Raw genomic sequence first — 18,439 nt, forward strand, 5'->3', positions numbered from 1 at the left:
TTTTATTATAAACACTCATAAAATGATAAATTGGGAAAAATATACATTTATTATTATATAGAGAAATATTAAAAAAAAAACACTTTAATTTTAATAAATAAAATAAGCATATCTATCAATACTATAATATAAAAACCAACTGAATAATTAATAGGAAAAATAATACAATATTTTATTTAGCTTATATGAATATCTTTAAAATGGAACTTATAAATATGTATATGATCCAACTATACTCATAATACCATAATATATAACAACACTATTTTCCACTCATAATTGTATAGTTATATTTTTAGTTATAAAAATATAGTAAATAGGCATGGTTTTAATATGATATAATGACGGGGTATCATTTTTTCCCATGCTTAAATGAAAACACTTTAAAGAAAATTTAAATGGTTATTCGAAAAAATATGGTTATATATTTTTTTGGTTTTTTTGGACGAATTTAAATTAAAAAAAGAGATTTAAGACAAATGAAAGGGGAAAATGGGTGAAAAAAAGTGAAAAAAGAGCGAAAAATTATTATTCCTTCCAATGATAATTGCAATTAACGCAAATATAAAAAAGTGTACTAGGCTCATCTGCTGATCTTATTTGCAAACTGTAAAAATAAGCTTCATCATGTGTGCATTTTGGGCATATAGCTAAAAAAATAAAAAAATTGTGAATAATATAAAATAAAAATTAAGGACAATTTGTTTAATTCGTATAATAAATATGTAGAATATAAATCTGTAATATGATGATGATGATAATAATAATTAACAAATGATAAAATTTGAATAGAATATTTTACCTTGTGTTTTGGACATATTTTTATTATTCATATCTACAGCATCCAAGGGAATTGTTTTGTTAAATTCTTTGCAATCATATTTGTTGTATATTTTATTTTTTATTTTATATTTGAAATTACATGTTTTACAGTAAAGGTATACTCCATTTTCAACATGAACTAAAACAATATTGTGGCAATTCGGACAAAAAAAAGCCATATGGTTAAAGGACGTTTGTATACATACAAATTTATACACGAAAAATGCAAACAAACAAGAAAACTTAACAAATGCTCGAACTATTTTTTCAAAATATATATATGCCGCAAATCGTATTTCATGCCTATTTCTTTGGAAATATGAACATCTTTGTTTTATTATCCCATTTAATTTTATAAAAATAAATATATATAGAATTACAATAGGCTATATTCAAGTCAGACTTTACATTGATTGTACATTTCTCTTTTCGTTTTTTTCCAAATTTAGTTCAATTCAATAATATGTGTTATTATTCGCTTTATTATTTATTTATTTATTTATTTATTTGATTTTCTGAAAAATATATATGCAATAAAAATAATGGGGTGTTAGTTGGGTATATTTCATCATCTCTCTTTTCATATAGTTATATAAATAAAAACAAGCAAATATATGTAATATATATTTTTTTTTCTTAATTTAAAAACAAAAATTGTATATTTTTATGTATGCCAATTGGAAAAAATAGTACAATTTCCCTTTTATTCTAGATTGTAAATAATATTGTCAATATTGTCAGTATTTTTAAAAGTATAAATTATGATTTGTCTCCTTTAAGTTCGTATTGAATTGTTTTTATTTTTATGTTTTCCATCTAGCTATTTTGTTCGTCCTCTCTTTTGATGTTGTATACTTTTGAATTTTTTTTTCCTTTTTCTTTGACAAAATATGTAAAGGAATAAAGTTATTTATATGATATAAAAATATTTTATTTATATTATTCTAATTTTTAAAATAATATTCTTCTACTTTCCTTTTTTTTCTCAAAGTATATATATAATTCTACACTATATATTTTTGATATATCTCATTTTTCCGATTTTATAAAATACTATCTTCTAATAAAACGCGCTAATATGTTAAGCATATTTTTTTGAAATAAAATATTTAAAAAAAAAGCAAAAGCAAATATATTGCCTCGAATTTTATTTTATCTATTATTCAATATTTTTTTTTTTTTTTTTTTTCATTTTGCTTTTGTCATGGAAAACTTAAAAAACATTTCTCCAATTGATGGGAGATATAAACATAGTTGTAAAGAAATTGCCGAATATTTCTCAGAATATGCTTTAATAAAATATAGGATATATGCAGAAATACAATGGCTTGTTTTTTTGAATGAAAAAGGTTTTTTTTTTAAACAGTTAAGTGTACAAGCAATTGACGAGTTACAAAAAATAGCAAATATAAATGACGAAGATGCATTAAGATTAAAACAAATTGAAAAAGAAACAAATCATGATGTTAAAGCAGTAGAATATTTTATTAAAGAAAAAATAAGTCAAAATAATGGTGAACTTGTTAATATAAAAGAGTATGTACATTATTTATGTACTAGTGAAGATATAAATAATATAGCATATGGTATATGCATAAAATCGTGTTTAAATAATATAATAATACCTCATATAGAACAAATAATGAATCGATTAAAAGAGTTAGCATCTGAATACAGTCATGTTGCTATATTATCGAGAACCCATGGTCAACCTGCATCTGCAACAACCTTTGGAAAAGAAATGGCTAACTATTTTGATAGATTAAAAAGACATGTATCTACATTAAAAAACATAAAAATATATGGAAAATTTAATGGTGCAGTTGGCAATTTTAATGCTCATAAAATAGCTAATAATAATATTGATTGGGTTAATAATATAAAATATTTTGTAGAAAAATATTTTCATATTAATTATAGTTTATATTGTACACAAATACAAGACCATGATTATATATGTGAAATTTCAGATGCATTAGGAAGAATTAATTCCACACTTTTAGATTTATCAATAGATATATGGTTATATATATCAAATAATTTATTAAAATTAAAACATATAAAAAATGAAATAGGAAGCAGTACTATGCCTCATAAAATAAACCCAATTGATTTTGAAAACGCTGAAGGAAATTTACATCTAGCTAATGCACTTTTTAAAGCATTCAGTGCAAAACTTCCTATAAGTAGATTACAAAGAGATTTATCCGATTCAACAGTTTTACGAAATATTGGGACTTCATATGCATATTCCCTTATTTCTTATAAATCGATTTTAAAAGGTTTAGGAAAAATTGATATTAATGAAAAAGCAGCATATCAAGAGTTAAATAATAATTGGAGTACTTTAGCTGAGCCTGTTCAAATTGTTTTAAAAAACTATAATTTTCCAAATGCTTATGAAGAATTAAAAAACTTTACACGTGGAAAAACTATTGATAAAGAACTAATGCAGCAATATATTAAAACAAAATCTCAATTCATACCCCCAAATTCTATGAATCAATTGTTAGATCTTAGCCCTAATACATATATAGGATATGCTGATTATTTAGCTAGTAATGTTGATAAAATATAATTGGATAAGAAACTTGAAATAATCGATACCTCCAAAAAAACATAATCATATAAATATGTCTACAATTATTTATGTATTTTATGAGATACATAAATTAGACATATTTCAAAATTATACGACTTAAAAGCAGAAGCAAAAATGTATTATCATAAATTTTAAAAAGTGTCGAAACAATTAGATGGATATATATATATATATATATATATATATTCGAAAAATTAGTAAAATAGTAAAACAAATAAATAAATGTAATAATAAAAATTAATATATTATGGAAACTAAAATAATTAAAATCATTAAAATTCCACAAAAACTATAATTTACTGAATATGCACTGAGTAATGCGATACAGTTAGTACCGTGTAATTTATATCCAGATGGACATGAACATTTTATTACCCCATTTTCCATTTTTTCACACAATAAATTTTCTCCACATCCCCCATTATTCACTGAGCAATCTTCTTCATCATCATCTTCATCATCTTCAGAATGAATGGAATTTTCTGGATCGCCATTTGTATTATCTGCCAAAATATGGCATATACACATAAAGGAGAGGAATGAAGATCATTTTGTATTTTTTTAGCTTTTCATTTTTTTCCTTGCATTTTTTATATGTTACCTGGCTGTGGTGGATTTGAAGCACTTCCAGCTTTATCGGGTTCAGATATATTTGCATTTTCAGATTTACTTTGAGGATTTGGTATATTATTACCATTTGGTTTATCTGAGTCGTTTGTATTTCCTTTGTTAGTAGCTAAGTTTGAATTATCATTACCCTCATTTTGATTCGAACTAGTTGATGAATTACCAGATGGGGAATCCCCTAAAATCCTTTTAGCACAAAATATATTACGTGGATTTTTTTTTGTATTAATTAAAGAAATATCATGCACATTTTTAAATGACATTAATAAAACAACAAAGAGATTAATCAGTGATAAGTAATTTACGGCTTTCATTTTTTTGAAAAATTAAAATATTTGTTGAAAAAATGATTATTAAAATTAAAAAATAATGCAAAATCCTTCAAATGAAACAACCAGTTTTTTATGAGAAAATTGAAATATAAAAATCTGGTAAATATATATAATTAAAAATTATTATTAAAAATATAAAATTACTCAAATGCTAAAAATATTCAATATAGCCAAAAAATATTGCAACATTATTATGTTCCTCATCTTTCAAATTATTAAAAACTTTGCAACTAATCATTCATAAATATAAATTATACCAAATTTAGTTCTTTGTGTATTTAAAAATATCTTTATTAATAAAAATTAAATCATATTTTTAAAAAAAATTGATAATAAATTTTATTCACACACTTCCAATATCTTACCATTAATAAATTTATTAATAATAAAAGACCTAAAAAAAATTATGTAAATATGTTTTATTAAAAATATAATATATAGCACTATTGCATCGGTATTTCCTTACATATATAAAAACACATTCCTCACAATAATACCAAAAAAATGAATAACAATTAATTGTTAATCTTTGCATCATTTTCGTTAAATTAAAAAATAATAAATATTTTACCATGAATTTTTTAAATTTTGTAAATCATTAATAAAATTTATGAAAAAAAATTAACGGTAATATAAATAATAGTTCTCCATTTAAATGATATTGGATTTATTAAAGCAAATATATACAGAGAATGTATGTATCTTTTTTTTCTTTCAAAATTTTGGACAAAAGTAAAATCAAACAAATATAGTTATAACATTAATAAATTAAATACATAATGGAAATATTAGCATATTGTTAACTCAAAATGTTAAAATAAAATTAATAACAACGTTTAAATTAAAGCCCAATAGCAAGTATCTTTTAATACACTAAAGAATAAGGAAATAATTTTAGCTTATTGAAATATGGCACACATTTTGTTCATGTTCCCCTTTTAATGATTTAAAATGTTAGAGATAATTTATAGTTCCGTGGTTCAGATTTTAAACACATTTATAAAATATACATGTAACACTTTTAAGTTGATAACTTATATAATTGTCTTTCATTTTTCTTTATCCTATATATATATATATATACATTCGTATGCCCAAAGAATGTATTATTTATGTTTTTTGGAGAAAACTATAATTTTTTTAATTTTTAAAAATGGTGTAAATAAATACACATGCCATATATTATTTTGCAGCATACATTTTTTCATCATATCCAAGTTGTGTCTTTACGAAAAAATATATAGTTTTACTATAAATTTTATTAATGCGCTATGTGACCTTAATAGTATGCTATTTTTCTCTAACAATACATAGTGTCGCCCTTGTGCTAAAACTGTTTATTTTATTATCAACCAATTATGCCCCAAACAATGAAAAAATTTGAAAAAATATATATTATTATAACTCATATGAATGCAGTTGTAGTTTTGTTAAATACTATTTTGTTTTTCTATTAGTTCTTCATATTTTATAAATTTTAAGTAAACCATCTTTGGTACTCAAAAATTATATATACACACTGCAATATATATTTTTTCATATAAAAATAATATTACAATTATAATTAAAAAAATTATTAACAATTAAGGTAAAAATCGTACCAATTATAATTTAAAAAAATATAATAATATATGAGTAGCTTTTATTTATGTTTTTTTTTTTTTACTAACCCAAGATAAGCTACTTAAGATATAGTATTATACATTTTGTGCATAATAAAAAAAATAATTATAAGCACATTATACATATTAAGAATAAATAATACATGCAAAATACCAAGCAATAAATAATATAAGTAATATATTATGAAGAAAAACTACGTATTGCTTTTTTTATAGTGTATTATTCGTTTTTAATTTCCTATGCTATATTTTCCTTGAAAAAAAGCAGAAAATTTTGATAATTAAATTAAAATTAAGACATTATTTTACACGATATTATTTTTATTCATTTATTTGTTCATTCATTTTAATACATCATTTTTTTTTTTTTAATTTTTGAATGAATAAAGAACATTGCATAATTGTTTTTTGATTATCATACCAAATAAAACATTCATTCCATATTTCACAATTCTATACCTTACTACCCAATGGGTTTACGCAATTAATATATATAAATTTTAAATAGCTTAAAAATATAACAAGAAAAGTAAAAATTTATATATATATTTAAAAAGTGTTCCTAAGCATTTAGCTAAAATTACTGTAAAATAAAATTTATTTGTATGTTGTTCGATATACATATGTATATGCTTAAAATCACATTTTGTACATATGTGTGAATGGTTATATATATATATATATTTTTTTTTGTGTGTGTATATATAATTGCAAATTCCGCAAAAATATACAATTCATATTATTAGTATTGATTTTATCACATTTTTTGTTAATATAATATTTAATCAATTTAGCTAATTGGTATGATTTTTAAGTCTATAAAATATGACTGATACATAATATTATGAACATTTATATGAATAGGTTAGAATAATTTTACTTTTCCTAATATTTTTGTTATCGTTTTTTTGTGAAAATATATAAAAAATATTGTTAAAAAATCTGTTAATTATTAAATTTATAAAATTATATGCCATGAAAAAGAATATGTTTTCTCAAGTCAAACTAGACCCTTAATAAAAAGCTTAACAATTTTAAAATATCATTAAAACATAAAAAAGGGTACATATTAATTTTTAAAATGTAAAAAAAATATAAATCTTGTTTACACATTTTTTTTGTTGCCTTAATATTTGATTTCAGTCCTGGTTTTGAGTGTCTTTTTTTTATTTTTTTGCACCATATGTTTATTTATATAAATTATTATATATGTTTTCTTTATTTTTGTATGTTAAAAGAATTTTTAACACATTTTATGATTTACAACATTATTATATAAATTTTTTGCATACCCCATTTAAACTTCTACTATTTCTCACATTATTAATTTTTTTTTTGTGTGCAACTTTTGATAAATATTTTATAAAAAATATATACATGAATACACATTACAAAAAATAAAATAACATATAAAAATTGGAAGCCTTCATTAAGCAATTATATTTTCCATGCCCCAATCCTTTATATAGTTTATTATATGTTGATTTATTAATGTGGCCCTAATGGACAAACATATATCAGATATGTTATATTCCTATAATCACAATAATGCTAACATTCCATTTGAAGATGATAAAACAAATAGATCAAGTAAAAATCTCATAAATCCTTATAAATTTAAAGAACCAATACAAATAAATAAAGACATTAATTTTTATAATAATAAAATAGAAATTGACCAAAAGTGTTATATAAATCAAAAAGATACAAACAAAAGTAAAAATGCATTTAAAAAAAATCAAATTTTTACAAAACCGTTAACTAGTTTAGAGGGTACTTTGGATAATTCTATGTTAAATAATTCAATTAACGAAAATGTAAATAAAAATAACAAGTTTTCAAATTTATGTAGCGATTACAAAGAAGCTGCAGATAATCGTGGATTTAATATAATAAACAATTTTAAAAATTGTGGAAACGCACAAAAATTCAGCAAAAATGTAATAATTCAAGACGCAGACGCAAATAACAAATTTTACACACCAAAAAAAGAAAGTTTAGAAATTGAAATTAAAAATGATAAAAATGTTAACATCCTTACAGAGGAATTAAAAAAACAAACTATAGCATCCCTTCAAGATTCGAATTTTAACAATATAGAGACTCGGCTATTAAGAAGACATACAACTTGTGAAAATGAAAAAAAGGAAATATTTTTAGAACAAAATTACAAAAACGAAAATTCATCATTTACAACAAATGTATATAACACTAATTCAAAATGTTTCAATAAAAAAAAAAATCCAGATAATAATTTATTAAAAGGTAATAGTTTTTCTGCAAGTTATGACAATTCCATGAATGGGCACACAACAAAAGATAGTGAATACCCTACTAAATTATATATGCTCAATAAGGTAAAAAATAGTGATATCAAAGTTATGGATAGTCAGAAAGAAAAATCCATATATATAGATAAAAAATGGTTATTTAAAGATGTGTGCAAATCTTATATGAACCAAAAATTAGAAATATGGTATGAAAATGGCAATCATTCAAGTAAAGAGGATGATCAGGAAAATTTTATATGTGATGGAAATAAAAGAGAAATACAAAGCGTGGTATTAAATTGCTCAAATTCCGTTTTGAATATAAGTAACATAAATATGGATGTCAAACCTGACTATAATATATCTAATACTGTACACATTGGTAATAGCACATATATTGGAAACAAAGTAATTGTGGCTGGAAAAAAAAAAAAAAAAAAACAAACCACTAAGCAGGGAGAAACACACACCTGCAAAATTGGTCAGGAAAATATTGAAAAAATAAATGTTAAGGGGGAAGTTGTAATGAAATCAAACATTTACAATGCGATTGATTTTGTTCCATTACGAAGTAATAGTGACCACTCAGATAATTTTTGTGAAAAGAAAAACGATTATTATAATATTATCGATTCCAACGAAAAAAATGTGAAAAAAAAAAATATAAAAATTTTTGAGCATTATGAACATTTTGAAAATATAAAAAAAATAACAGATTTCAAAGGTAATTCCCCAAATTTATATTCATGGAAAAAAACAGTTTTTGAGGCTCTCAAAAAAAATAAAAATTGCGAAAATAAAGGCAGCAATAGTTGCGAAAATAAAGGTAACAATAATAGTAGTAATATTATGGAGGAAGAAGAAAATATTTTGGAAAAGAAAAAATATGTGAACGTTATGAACCCGCTAAAGTTTTCGGTTTTGGAAAAAAAGGAAAAAATAATAGTACCCACCAACATAGAAAAAAATTATAGCAATAACCAATGCAACACAAATTGTATAAAATGTAGTATTTTAAATTTGAGTAATAAAAAAAATAATTGTTTTAACAATTTTTGTCATGCAAGTAGTGATAATAATAACAGTAATGAACATATTAAGGGAAAGAAGAATTATAAAAAAATTGTAAAAAAAAAAAATAAAATAAATAACCCGCAGAACAGTATAAAAAATGTCACTTTAATCAATCCCAAAACATGTAGTATTGATAAAAAAAAAAAAAAAAACATAGATGATTTTTTTCCAAGTACATATTTTTTATTATCTAACGGTGCTAAAAAAACAAATTTATCGAGCTCAGACATTATTGAAAAAAAAAAATTGTATAATAATTTAAATATGATAAAAAATAAATATTCAATTTATTCGGATAATATAAAAGTAAAAAATTCAGTTGCATATAATGTAACTAATAAAGAAGGGGAAATGTTAAAGGGTGAAAAAACGAAAGAAGAATGTGGAAATGGAATTTCATTGAATATGCCAAAAAATAAAGAACAAAACGTTGGAAAAATGGAAGAAAATTGTATTGATTTCGTAAAATGTGAAAATGAATTATCCAATTATGTCTTCAAAAGAAGGACCAATTACTTTTGCAGCGATAGAAAAACAAATGAAATAAAAAATGATAATGAAGAAGAAAAAAAAAATAATATAAGAAATGTGTGTGCCAAAAATAATTATAAAAAGAATAATGTTATGCATGACATTTTGTCAAATAATAAGATGATTATAAAAGATATTGAAGAAATAAAAAAGAATAAATTGTTTTTTGAAGAAATCTGTGTTTTTAGAATGAATGAATATACAGAAGAATCAGAACAAAGTGATATTTATAACTACAGTGATATAAAAGGCGAATTTTATCAAAGTGATGATTATGACAAGGAAAATAAAAGAAAACCAATAAACTTATTTGAATTAAGCTCTTATAATGATATAGATATAACAAAATTAGAATTAAATAAAAATTGTTATAAGCATTTAAATGATGAAGTTAAAAAATTAATAAAAGAAGAGGACACTTATCACCTTGAAATGAATATTGGTTTAATGTTTAAGAAATATATAAATGTAATCATGAATTTGTCTTATAATTATTTAATTATAAAAAAAAATGAAAAGAATGTGTTAACATGCATATCATATAATAATATAATTGAAATAGATATTGTCAAAAAGAATCCCAAAAAAGGGAAAATTTCCTTTAAATTGGTATATGTTTTTAAAAAGAAAGAATTAAAAGCAGAAAAAAATATCACTCTGATTTTTAAAACAACCAAAATGGAAATTTATGAAAAAATAAAAGAAAAAATTGGGCCATTGTTTGATACTGGGAAAATGAAAAGTTCTTTTATTGGTAATAAGATAAGCAACAATATTATTAGAGGAAAAAGTACTGTTTCAAAAGTTGATAACAAAAAAATATATATAGATGTTGAAACTGTGTACAACTATATTATAAACAAATATAAGCAAGTGCATCTGTTATATTTAAATCATTTGCTTCAAATGACTGAAAAAAAATTTAAAAAAAAAAGCCTGGAACAAGGCTTTGAAATTCTAAGACTAAATCGTGAATACGCAAAAGAGATAGAAGCGATGGGAAAAAAGAAAAACAAATTAATAAATGATTTTACAAATAAATTCGAATACTATATTAAAAAGCATATTCAAAAAAATTATTTTAATATATTATTAATAAAAAGCTATGAAACCCATTTTATAAATTACCAAAAAAAAACAAATGATATGTTATTTAATGTAATAGTTAAGGAAAAAAGTGCATATGAAGAAAATATTGGACGACAATCAATCTTATTACTATTTAATGCATTAACAAGTTTGTATAAAAGTAAAATGTCTAAATATTTTCGTAGTTTTGTAAATAATAATAGAAATTTTAGTAAAGGAAAAAATGCATTTTCATATACACTAACGCATATAAATACGATATTAGTAAAATATGAAACAAGACATAAAGCATTTGTATTATCAAGATTAAAATTTAATTACAATAATGTTAGTTATTTTTCATTTGTTATGTATAAAACATATTTAAAAAAATTATTTCTAGGATATATATGTTTACGAGATAACCGAATATTTATAAAGTTGGTAATTGAAAAAAATGTAATTAAATTAATAAATAGAATTAGTAGAGTTATTGAAAATCAAAAATATTATGCTTTTCTTAAATTACAAAAATATATATATGAAGAAAAAGAAAAAATGAATAAAAAAATATGTGACAACCTTATGTATACAAACAATGAATTATGTAATAACATGGATAAAATTGGAATAGAAAAAGGTATTAATATTTTAGAATATTTTTACAAATTTAAAATTAAGGAGAATCTGATTAAATATTTTTATATTTTAAAGGGTTCCCAAGTAAGTGTCTCAATATCTCAAAATAAATATTATTTGAAATATTCTGCCATTTTTGTATTTGTTTTGAATAAAATATTACAAAGAAAAGTTCAAGATATTTTGCTCCATTTTGTTCTTAAATGTTTCCAAAATAATAATAAAAATAAGTTAATATATTCTACAAAAAATTTAGAATTACTATTTATTCAAAAAGAAAAAAGAGATGTCATGTCAATGCTTCGATTTTATGACAAATTTCCTTATCTTTTCAAATATAGAAATATGAACAAAGCAGAAATATTTACAGCTTGTATTCAAAATTTTATGAACACATATAATAGAAAACTTTTACTAAATTTTTTATTAAAATTGTATTTTCTGCAATATAAAGAAAAATTTATGAAGGCATATAACTGTATAGGGCATATATACAATTTTATAAATATATTGAGCAAAAAGATAAAAAAAACGATAAAGTTTCCATTTATGTTACTTTTACAAAATGCCCGAATTATTAATAATCAAATTTTAGTAAATAGACTCAAAATAAAAAAAAAAACGCAATTAAAAAATAGCAATAATACAAGAACATTTTCCTCTGCCCCCGATCCAGTTTCTGTTATTACAAAATATCCTTATTTGCTTTATAACATGGAAATGTCCCCTGATCATACCTTCTTACCTGGTAAAGCAGCATATATATATATATATTTATTTATTTATTTATATTTATAAGATTGAAAATTTAGAGAATACTCATATAAACGTATTCATTGTATATGTGTGCTCATTTTTGTTTTCCATACTTACTCTGATTTACATTACTTTATTTCATTCCTTATTTCAGATGATAAATATTCTTTTCCTTCAAATAATTCCATTTCCGATTCTTTTCCATATGTCTATGAAGGTAAAACTCCTATTTTCATATGCCCATTTATTTGAGAAATGTATTAATATGGTTTCATTTATTTATTTATTTATTTATTTATTCTACCTATTATTGATCTATTTTACAGACATGGACAAAATTAAAAGAAAAATCTCTGATTTTAATAACAAAGTTGGGAATATGAATTAAAAATAACCTAAAATATATGCATGTATATGCTGCTTATATGGATAGAACCTGCGCCGATTTTGCAATTTGATGTCCCTCTATGTTATATAACGCATTGACTATTCCTATGCTTTTTAGCAAAACAATTTTTTCGTTTTTTTTTTGTATTGATATTTTACCATTTAGCTAGAATATTCCCAAATATTGATGGTATTTCGTCATTTGTGAAAGATTGATTTAGTTCGCACACATATTTATGTGCTCGTTTTTTTCATTTTTTTCATAATTTTTAACCTGACAATGTATATACATATTCTATGATGTTGGTATTTTTAAAAACAAAAATATTCTAAAACCATATCGCGTACTTTTTCATTTTAAGGTATTTTATCAGCTAATTATGTCCCAAAATATGTTTAAGCATATATGTGAATAATATACGAATTGTATTTAATTTGTAAATTGTTTTTTGATTAATTAAGCGGTGTATGTCTATTATAGACATTTCACAAAAAAAAAAAAAAAAACGATTTAAAAATGTATATATATAGTACACAAAAAATAAGTAAATAGATAAATAAGTGTTATAAATGCATTCTATATATGTGCAATTAGGTAAGATTTGAAAATATAGAATAGTTGGTTAAGATATTTTTTTAATTTATTTTCAGGGTTTAGTTTAGAATTAATTTTATGAGACATTCCACTTTTTTAATTATTTATTTTTTATGAGTTATTGTTTTATTATATTTAAAAAATAATATCAAAGGAATTTCCACAGGAACATTTAGATGATATATTTTGAATATTCTCAATAACGAATTTTTTTGAAATAAGGTTACTTAAATAATGTATTTTACTATTTTTTAAAATATCACAAGCTTCTTTATTTATTACTATAACAAATTCTTTATCATATGCAATTATATCATTTTCATTTATATTATGTTTATCTGTTAATGAAAAAAAGTATTGAAAACCTGAGCATCCCCCTGCTTCTACTTGAATTTTTAAAGCTTTTTTGTTTTCATATTGTTTATTTATTTCTTTCATTTTGTTTATAGCTTCACTACTAACATATAAAATAGGATTTTTCATAAGTATTTCTTTATTCTCATTTTCAACTTTATCAATTTTTTTATTTATTTCATTTTTATTGTAAATAGTACTATCATTTAAAGCACGATGTTTTTCCCCTATTTGAGAATAAAATTGAATTCCTTTAAAATTATTTCCAAAATGAGTAGCATAGTATCCCCACCTGTTATAGTATGGGCCATGTTTCTGAATTATATATTTAAACATTTTTTTAATTTGATCTTATTCTATAATATTCAAATAGATATTGTAAAAGCCCATAATGCTAAATTTTTATGATTTTTTTCTCGGAATATATTTTCATTTTTTTTAATAAGAAAACTGATGTACCAATTTTCCCTTTATAATATTCTGTCTCTTTACATTGCAAAAAATGAAAGCTCATATTCATAAGCATTATTCCAATAAATAAAAAAATGTGTATATATAGAGAAGCTATTTGGAAAATATAACACAAAACAATTATGCATTTCCCAGATTGTTTTCACTCTATAGCATATTTTGGATTATCATTTAATTTGTCACTGTATATTTATACTTTGTTATAGATAAAAATAAAATTAGAGATAAGTTCCAATTATTTTACAAAAATATATATATATATACAACTTCCTTAAAATGTTGAAATTAATAATATTTTATTTTATAAAGTTTTAATTATATTTTTTAAAACAACATGGGACACCGAATTATGATATATGGGTAATATGAAAAATTTGCTAAAAATATATTATATATGTACAAATATATAATGTATTTAATGTGATTTGGAAATTTAATTATTTCGCATAAAACAAGCAAACCCGTGTATCGAATATGTATATATATATGCATATTTTATAAGTTGGAAATTTTTATCTTAAAAAAATAAATAATTTGTATACAACAAAATGATGTTACATAAATTTAGCCTATTTTATTGTTAAAATCATTTATATTTTTATGGAATTTTTACTTAAGTCTTATAATTTTTCTGTTTTTTTTTTTTCAACAAAAATTTATACTATCTTTTAATTATAAAATAAGCAAATTAGTTGTATAGGATTAAATTGAAGTTACATGAAGCCGAAAATTTGCTGTGTATGTTTTTATTTCACATTTTATTTTTCTTATTATCAAGAAAATATATTTATCAATTGGATATGCGTTTGCATGGTTTTGCTTATTTAGTTTAAGGGGTAAACGAATAAAAATAAGATTAATATAATTTTTATATCCAATTAAAGCATATAAAAAAATACAAAAAATAATCCATGGTAATTAGTTAATATATATGTATGCATGTATGATATATGAATAATGAATATTGTGATGACTATGTCATAAAATTTTTTAATGTCTTTAGCTCTTTTCAGGAAAATGAGAGGTTGTAAAAAGAAATTAAAATGAAAAAAACAAAACCCCAAAAAGATGCTATTTATACAAATATATTTTACACTATTTTTATGTACTTGTTTTGCTAAAACTTTCATAAAACAATAATTTCAATCACATTCCACAATAGACACATTTATAATTTGGTGCATTTCTATCCAAACAATCTCCTATAACTTCACTGTGCATGCATGTGTCGATATGTTTTTCACAGTTTTCTCGGCATATATTATCTAAATTTGAATCCATTGAATAGGTTCGGAGGCATGAAAACTGCTCCATGTACTCATTTTTCCCTGAAAAAAAAAATAAAAAAATAAATAATGATAGTAAATACCAAATAAACGAACGAATTATAAACAAGCGTGCCAAGGCACGTACAAAACGTAGCTAAGAAATGAGATGAAACTGTGTGTTCATATTCTATGCGCTTGAATTATCATGATATATCGATATAATTTTTGTTGCTCACTTTTAGAATAGATATTTCTTTTATATACAAAATTTCCTATAGTTACAGTCAAATCAGTTTGGAAAATCTTTCTTAATTTATTTCTATAATTAATTATATCACTAGGATCAAATCGTCGATTGTTATTCATACTTGGGTAACTAGGGTCGTATTCAGGATCTCTGGAGGGAGGGTAAAATCGTTCGTTATTTTGTCTATCATTAGCATCTATTGAATTATAATCAGGATTAACATAATCATTGTTGTTATTATTTGGCGGGTCTACTGTCTTAGGTTTAAAATTATATGGATCGTCATAATTATTTGGAGTTATTTTTCGATTTTGATCTCTTTGGTTTTTTTTATTTTTAGTAAAATCAGAATGCTTATATCTTATTTTTACATCTGTAGATGATATATCATTAGGTAAAGGTTTAGAAATATTATTTTCTTTCATTTTTAATAATAATGGAAATGCATTAAATAAAACTCGGCCATTACAATTTCTCGGTCCGTACATATCCATTTTAAAATTTCCATTGGAACCCCACCTAGAACCCCAACTATTTCTTATTAACCAATATGAACTTTTTTCTCCTGAGCTTTTTATATAATCTCCAAAACCAATTAAAACTAATGCATGATCAGGAACTTCACCATATTCACAATTTAACATAACTTGTTCACCATCATGATCAAAATTTAATTTTTGTGATATTTCCATTGAAACAAATATAGCACCTTGCTCAATTATGTAATCTTTTAAGATATTAATTAATTCATTTGTTTTACCTGCTTGTACATAATCTAAAAAAGATATTTTAAAATATCCTTTGTATATATATCCATTTAATATTTTACTTAAAGATGATACACCATTCCATATGTTTCCCCATGTACTAACTTCAGTAGGACATTCCCCACCTTTTATAGGTTCGTTATATGGAACATCAAAAGATGTTGGAAGCATTTTAGATGCATCTAAAATTTCTATATATGATGAAATATGTCCACCTTCATGACATATATTATCATTATAATGTCCAAACGTTTGAGAATCTTCATCATCTAAATATTTGTTTTTACATAAAGTCACGTATTTTATTGAAGGCTCAGCGAATCCAAGTCCTTTTCTGCATCTATATGCAGATATCGTAGTTGAAGATGCAAAGGCCCAACAATTTCCACTGAAAAATAAAACAGAATAAAGATAGAAACAAAAATGAAGAAAATAATCTAATAAATATTTAAAAAAAAAATTTTAATTTAGCTATTTATAGATTGAATTATATTTTTGTTTTTACCATGTTCCCTGATTAAGAGGTCTTATATTATATTCACACTCATTGGGATCAGAAAATCGATTACAATATGTTCTGTTACATTTTGAATTAGCATTATATAACGAGCTCATCAATGATTTATTTGTATATGGTTTAAATAACTTTTTTTCTGGTATTATACCTACTGAAGGAATTTCATCATTTTCTTTATATCCTAATCTATCTTGAACCCATTCTAATGGATTTTGAAAACAAAGTGCTGGATTTCTTAACGCATTTTTCATATGTTCTATATTATCATTAGCATGGATAAATGTTTTTACAATATGTTGAATATGGCTTTCTATATGCTCAACATCAGTTTGTTTATGATTTTTTGCACTTTCATAATTGTCCTTAAAATTTAAATACAAACATAAATTTGATATTTTCGATTTATAATCATCATCCATACTATTTGCATCTGTTTTTTTATTTTCATATCGAAATATGGCTACATCTAATATTTTTGATATTAATTCACTCAAGCTTTCTTCTGAAACATTATCCTGTAAGCTCTGCATAAAATACATCCCCAAAAAAATATATAAATAATAATATAAATACACATATTAAACAGATATTATAATGAAATAAAAAAAAACAGATGCAAATTCACTTTCTTGTTTTTATTCGGACAAGTTAATAATTGTTTTAAATTATCTACTTTCTTGTTTTATAATTTTAATTTTTTACTTGATCTCTTAACTCCAAAAGCGCATTAGTCCCTTTATAGTTGAAAAAACTTTCTAAAAATGAAAAAAAAATAAAAGGACAATAATTAAGAGTTGCACAAAACCACATAAAGTAGAAAATAAACACTCAATATAAATATATATATGTGTTATTGTATTTATTTCATGTTGCATTAAAGTAAATTTTGAGATTAGCAAACGAATCAATGGCATCATTTGAGAATCAAATTTAGTTTTTGTTTTTTTCACAAACCTTCATGTTTTATACATGTCCTAGTGTTATAGTAGTTTTCTTCACAAGCTATACATTTTTGTAAATTGCTTGTTCCAGATAAAAAACAATTTCTTATAATTATGTGACATATCTTACAATGTTGTTTTCCAAAGCAACTTATTATAATTTTCGATTTCGCTATATTTTAAGAAAAAGAAGAAATATGTTTGTGTGTGCATATATATTTTATACATGAATTTTTTTGAGGTTTTTTGATAAAACACTTCAATATCAGTATGTGCAATTATGATTAACAAATTATTAGGGGTTGATAAATCAACTTATTTATTAGATATAAATGTATAAATTAAAATTAACTAGTATACAATATGTATGCTTATATTAATATATAGGATCCATACCTTGATTTATCAGATTGATAAACAAACTTAACAAAAGGAAATATTTAATTTTATATGTTTTCATCTTCCGTTATTTTTAAAAGTTTGTCTTTTCATATACATAATACACTTATAGACACATTTAAATATGATTAGTTATAATTAAATAAGTTT

General features: G+C 22.5%; 6 protein-coding genes across 6 annotated transcripts; 2 read left to right on the plus strand and 4 right to left on the minus strand.

The window, feature by feature from the left end:
- Positions 1-528: 528 nt before the first annotated feature.
- PBANKA_0304200 (DNA-directed RNA polymerase III subunit RPC10, putative) lies at positions 529-1,001 on the minus strand (the record flags this gene model as incomplete). The annotated part of the gene is made up of 2 exons (XM_034566263.1): positions 529-650; positions 803-1,001. 2 exons carry the CDS (start codon positions 999-1,001, stop codon positions 529-531), a joined length of 321 nt encoding a protein of 106 aa, XP_034419926.1.
- A 1,025-nt stretch (positions 1,002-2,026) lies between these two features.
- On the plus strand, positions 2,027-3,400 carry PBANKA_0304300 (adenylosuccinate lyase, putative; the record flags this gene model as incomplete). Its single annotated transcript, XM_034566274.1, has 1 exon — positions 2,027-3,400. The coding sequence occupies one exon, from the start codon at positions 2,027-2,029 to the stop codon at positions 3,398-3,400; it is 1,374 nt and encodes a 457-aa protein (XP_034419927.1).
- A 261-nt stretch (positions 3,401-3,661) lies between these two features.
- On the minus strand, positions 3,662-4,365 carry PBANKA_0304400 (merozoite surface protein 4/5; the record flags this gene model as incomplete). The annotated part of the gene is made up of 2 exons (XM_034566286.1): positions 3,662-3,927; positions 4,026-4,365. 2 exons carry the CDS (start codon positions 4,363-4,365, stop codon positions 3,662-3,664), a joined length of 606 nt encoding a protein of 201 aa, XP_034419928.1.
- A 3,142-nt stretch (positions 4,366-7,507) lies between these two features.
- PBANKA_0304500 (conserved Plasmodium protein, unknown function) lies at positions 7,508-12,731 on the plus strand (the record flags this gene model as incomplete). The annotated part of the gene is made up of 3 exons (XM_034566297.1): positions 7,508-12,335; positions 12,498-12,560; positions 12,670-12,731. The coding sequence occupies 3 exons, from the start codon at positions 7,508-7,510 to the stop codon at positions 12,729-12,731; spliced, it is 4,953 nt and encodes a 1,650-aa protein (XP_034419929.1).
- A 729-nt stretch (positions 12,732-13,460) lies between these two features.
- Positions 13,461-14,015, minus strand: PBANKA_0304600 (iron-sulfur assembly protein, putative; the record flags this gene model as incomplete). Its single annotated transcript, XM_034566308.1, has 1 exon — positions 13,461-14,015. The coding sequence occupies one exon, from the start codon at positions 14,013-14,015 to the stop codon at positions 13,461-13,463; it is 555 nt and encodes a 184-aa protein (XP_034419930.1).
- A 1,281-nt stretch (positions 14,016-15,296) lies between these two features.
- Positions 15,297-18,350, minus strand: PBANKA_0304700 (egress cysteine protease 1; the record flags this gene model as incomplete). Its single annotated transcript, XM_034566319.1, has 6 exons — positions 15,297-15,478; positions 15,655-16,820; positions 16,938-17,473; positions 17,652-17,704; positions 17,904-18,062; positions 18,287-18,350. 6 exons carry the CDS (start codon positions 18,348-18,350, stop codon positions 15,297-15,299), a joined length of 2,160 nt encoding a protein of 719 aa, XP_034419931.1.
- Between the last annotated feature and the right edge of the window lie 89 nt (positions 18,351-18,439).

The sequence above is a fragment of the Plasmodium berghei genome, assembly GCF_900002375.2.
Source record: "Plasmodium berghei ANKA genome assembly, chromosome: 3".
NCBI lineage: Eukaryota > Apicomplexa > Aconoidasida > Haemosporida > Plasmodiidae > Plasmodium > Plasmodium berghei.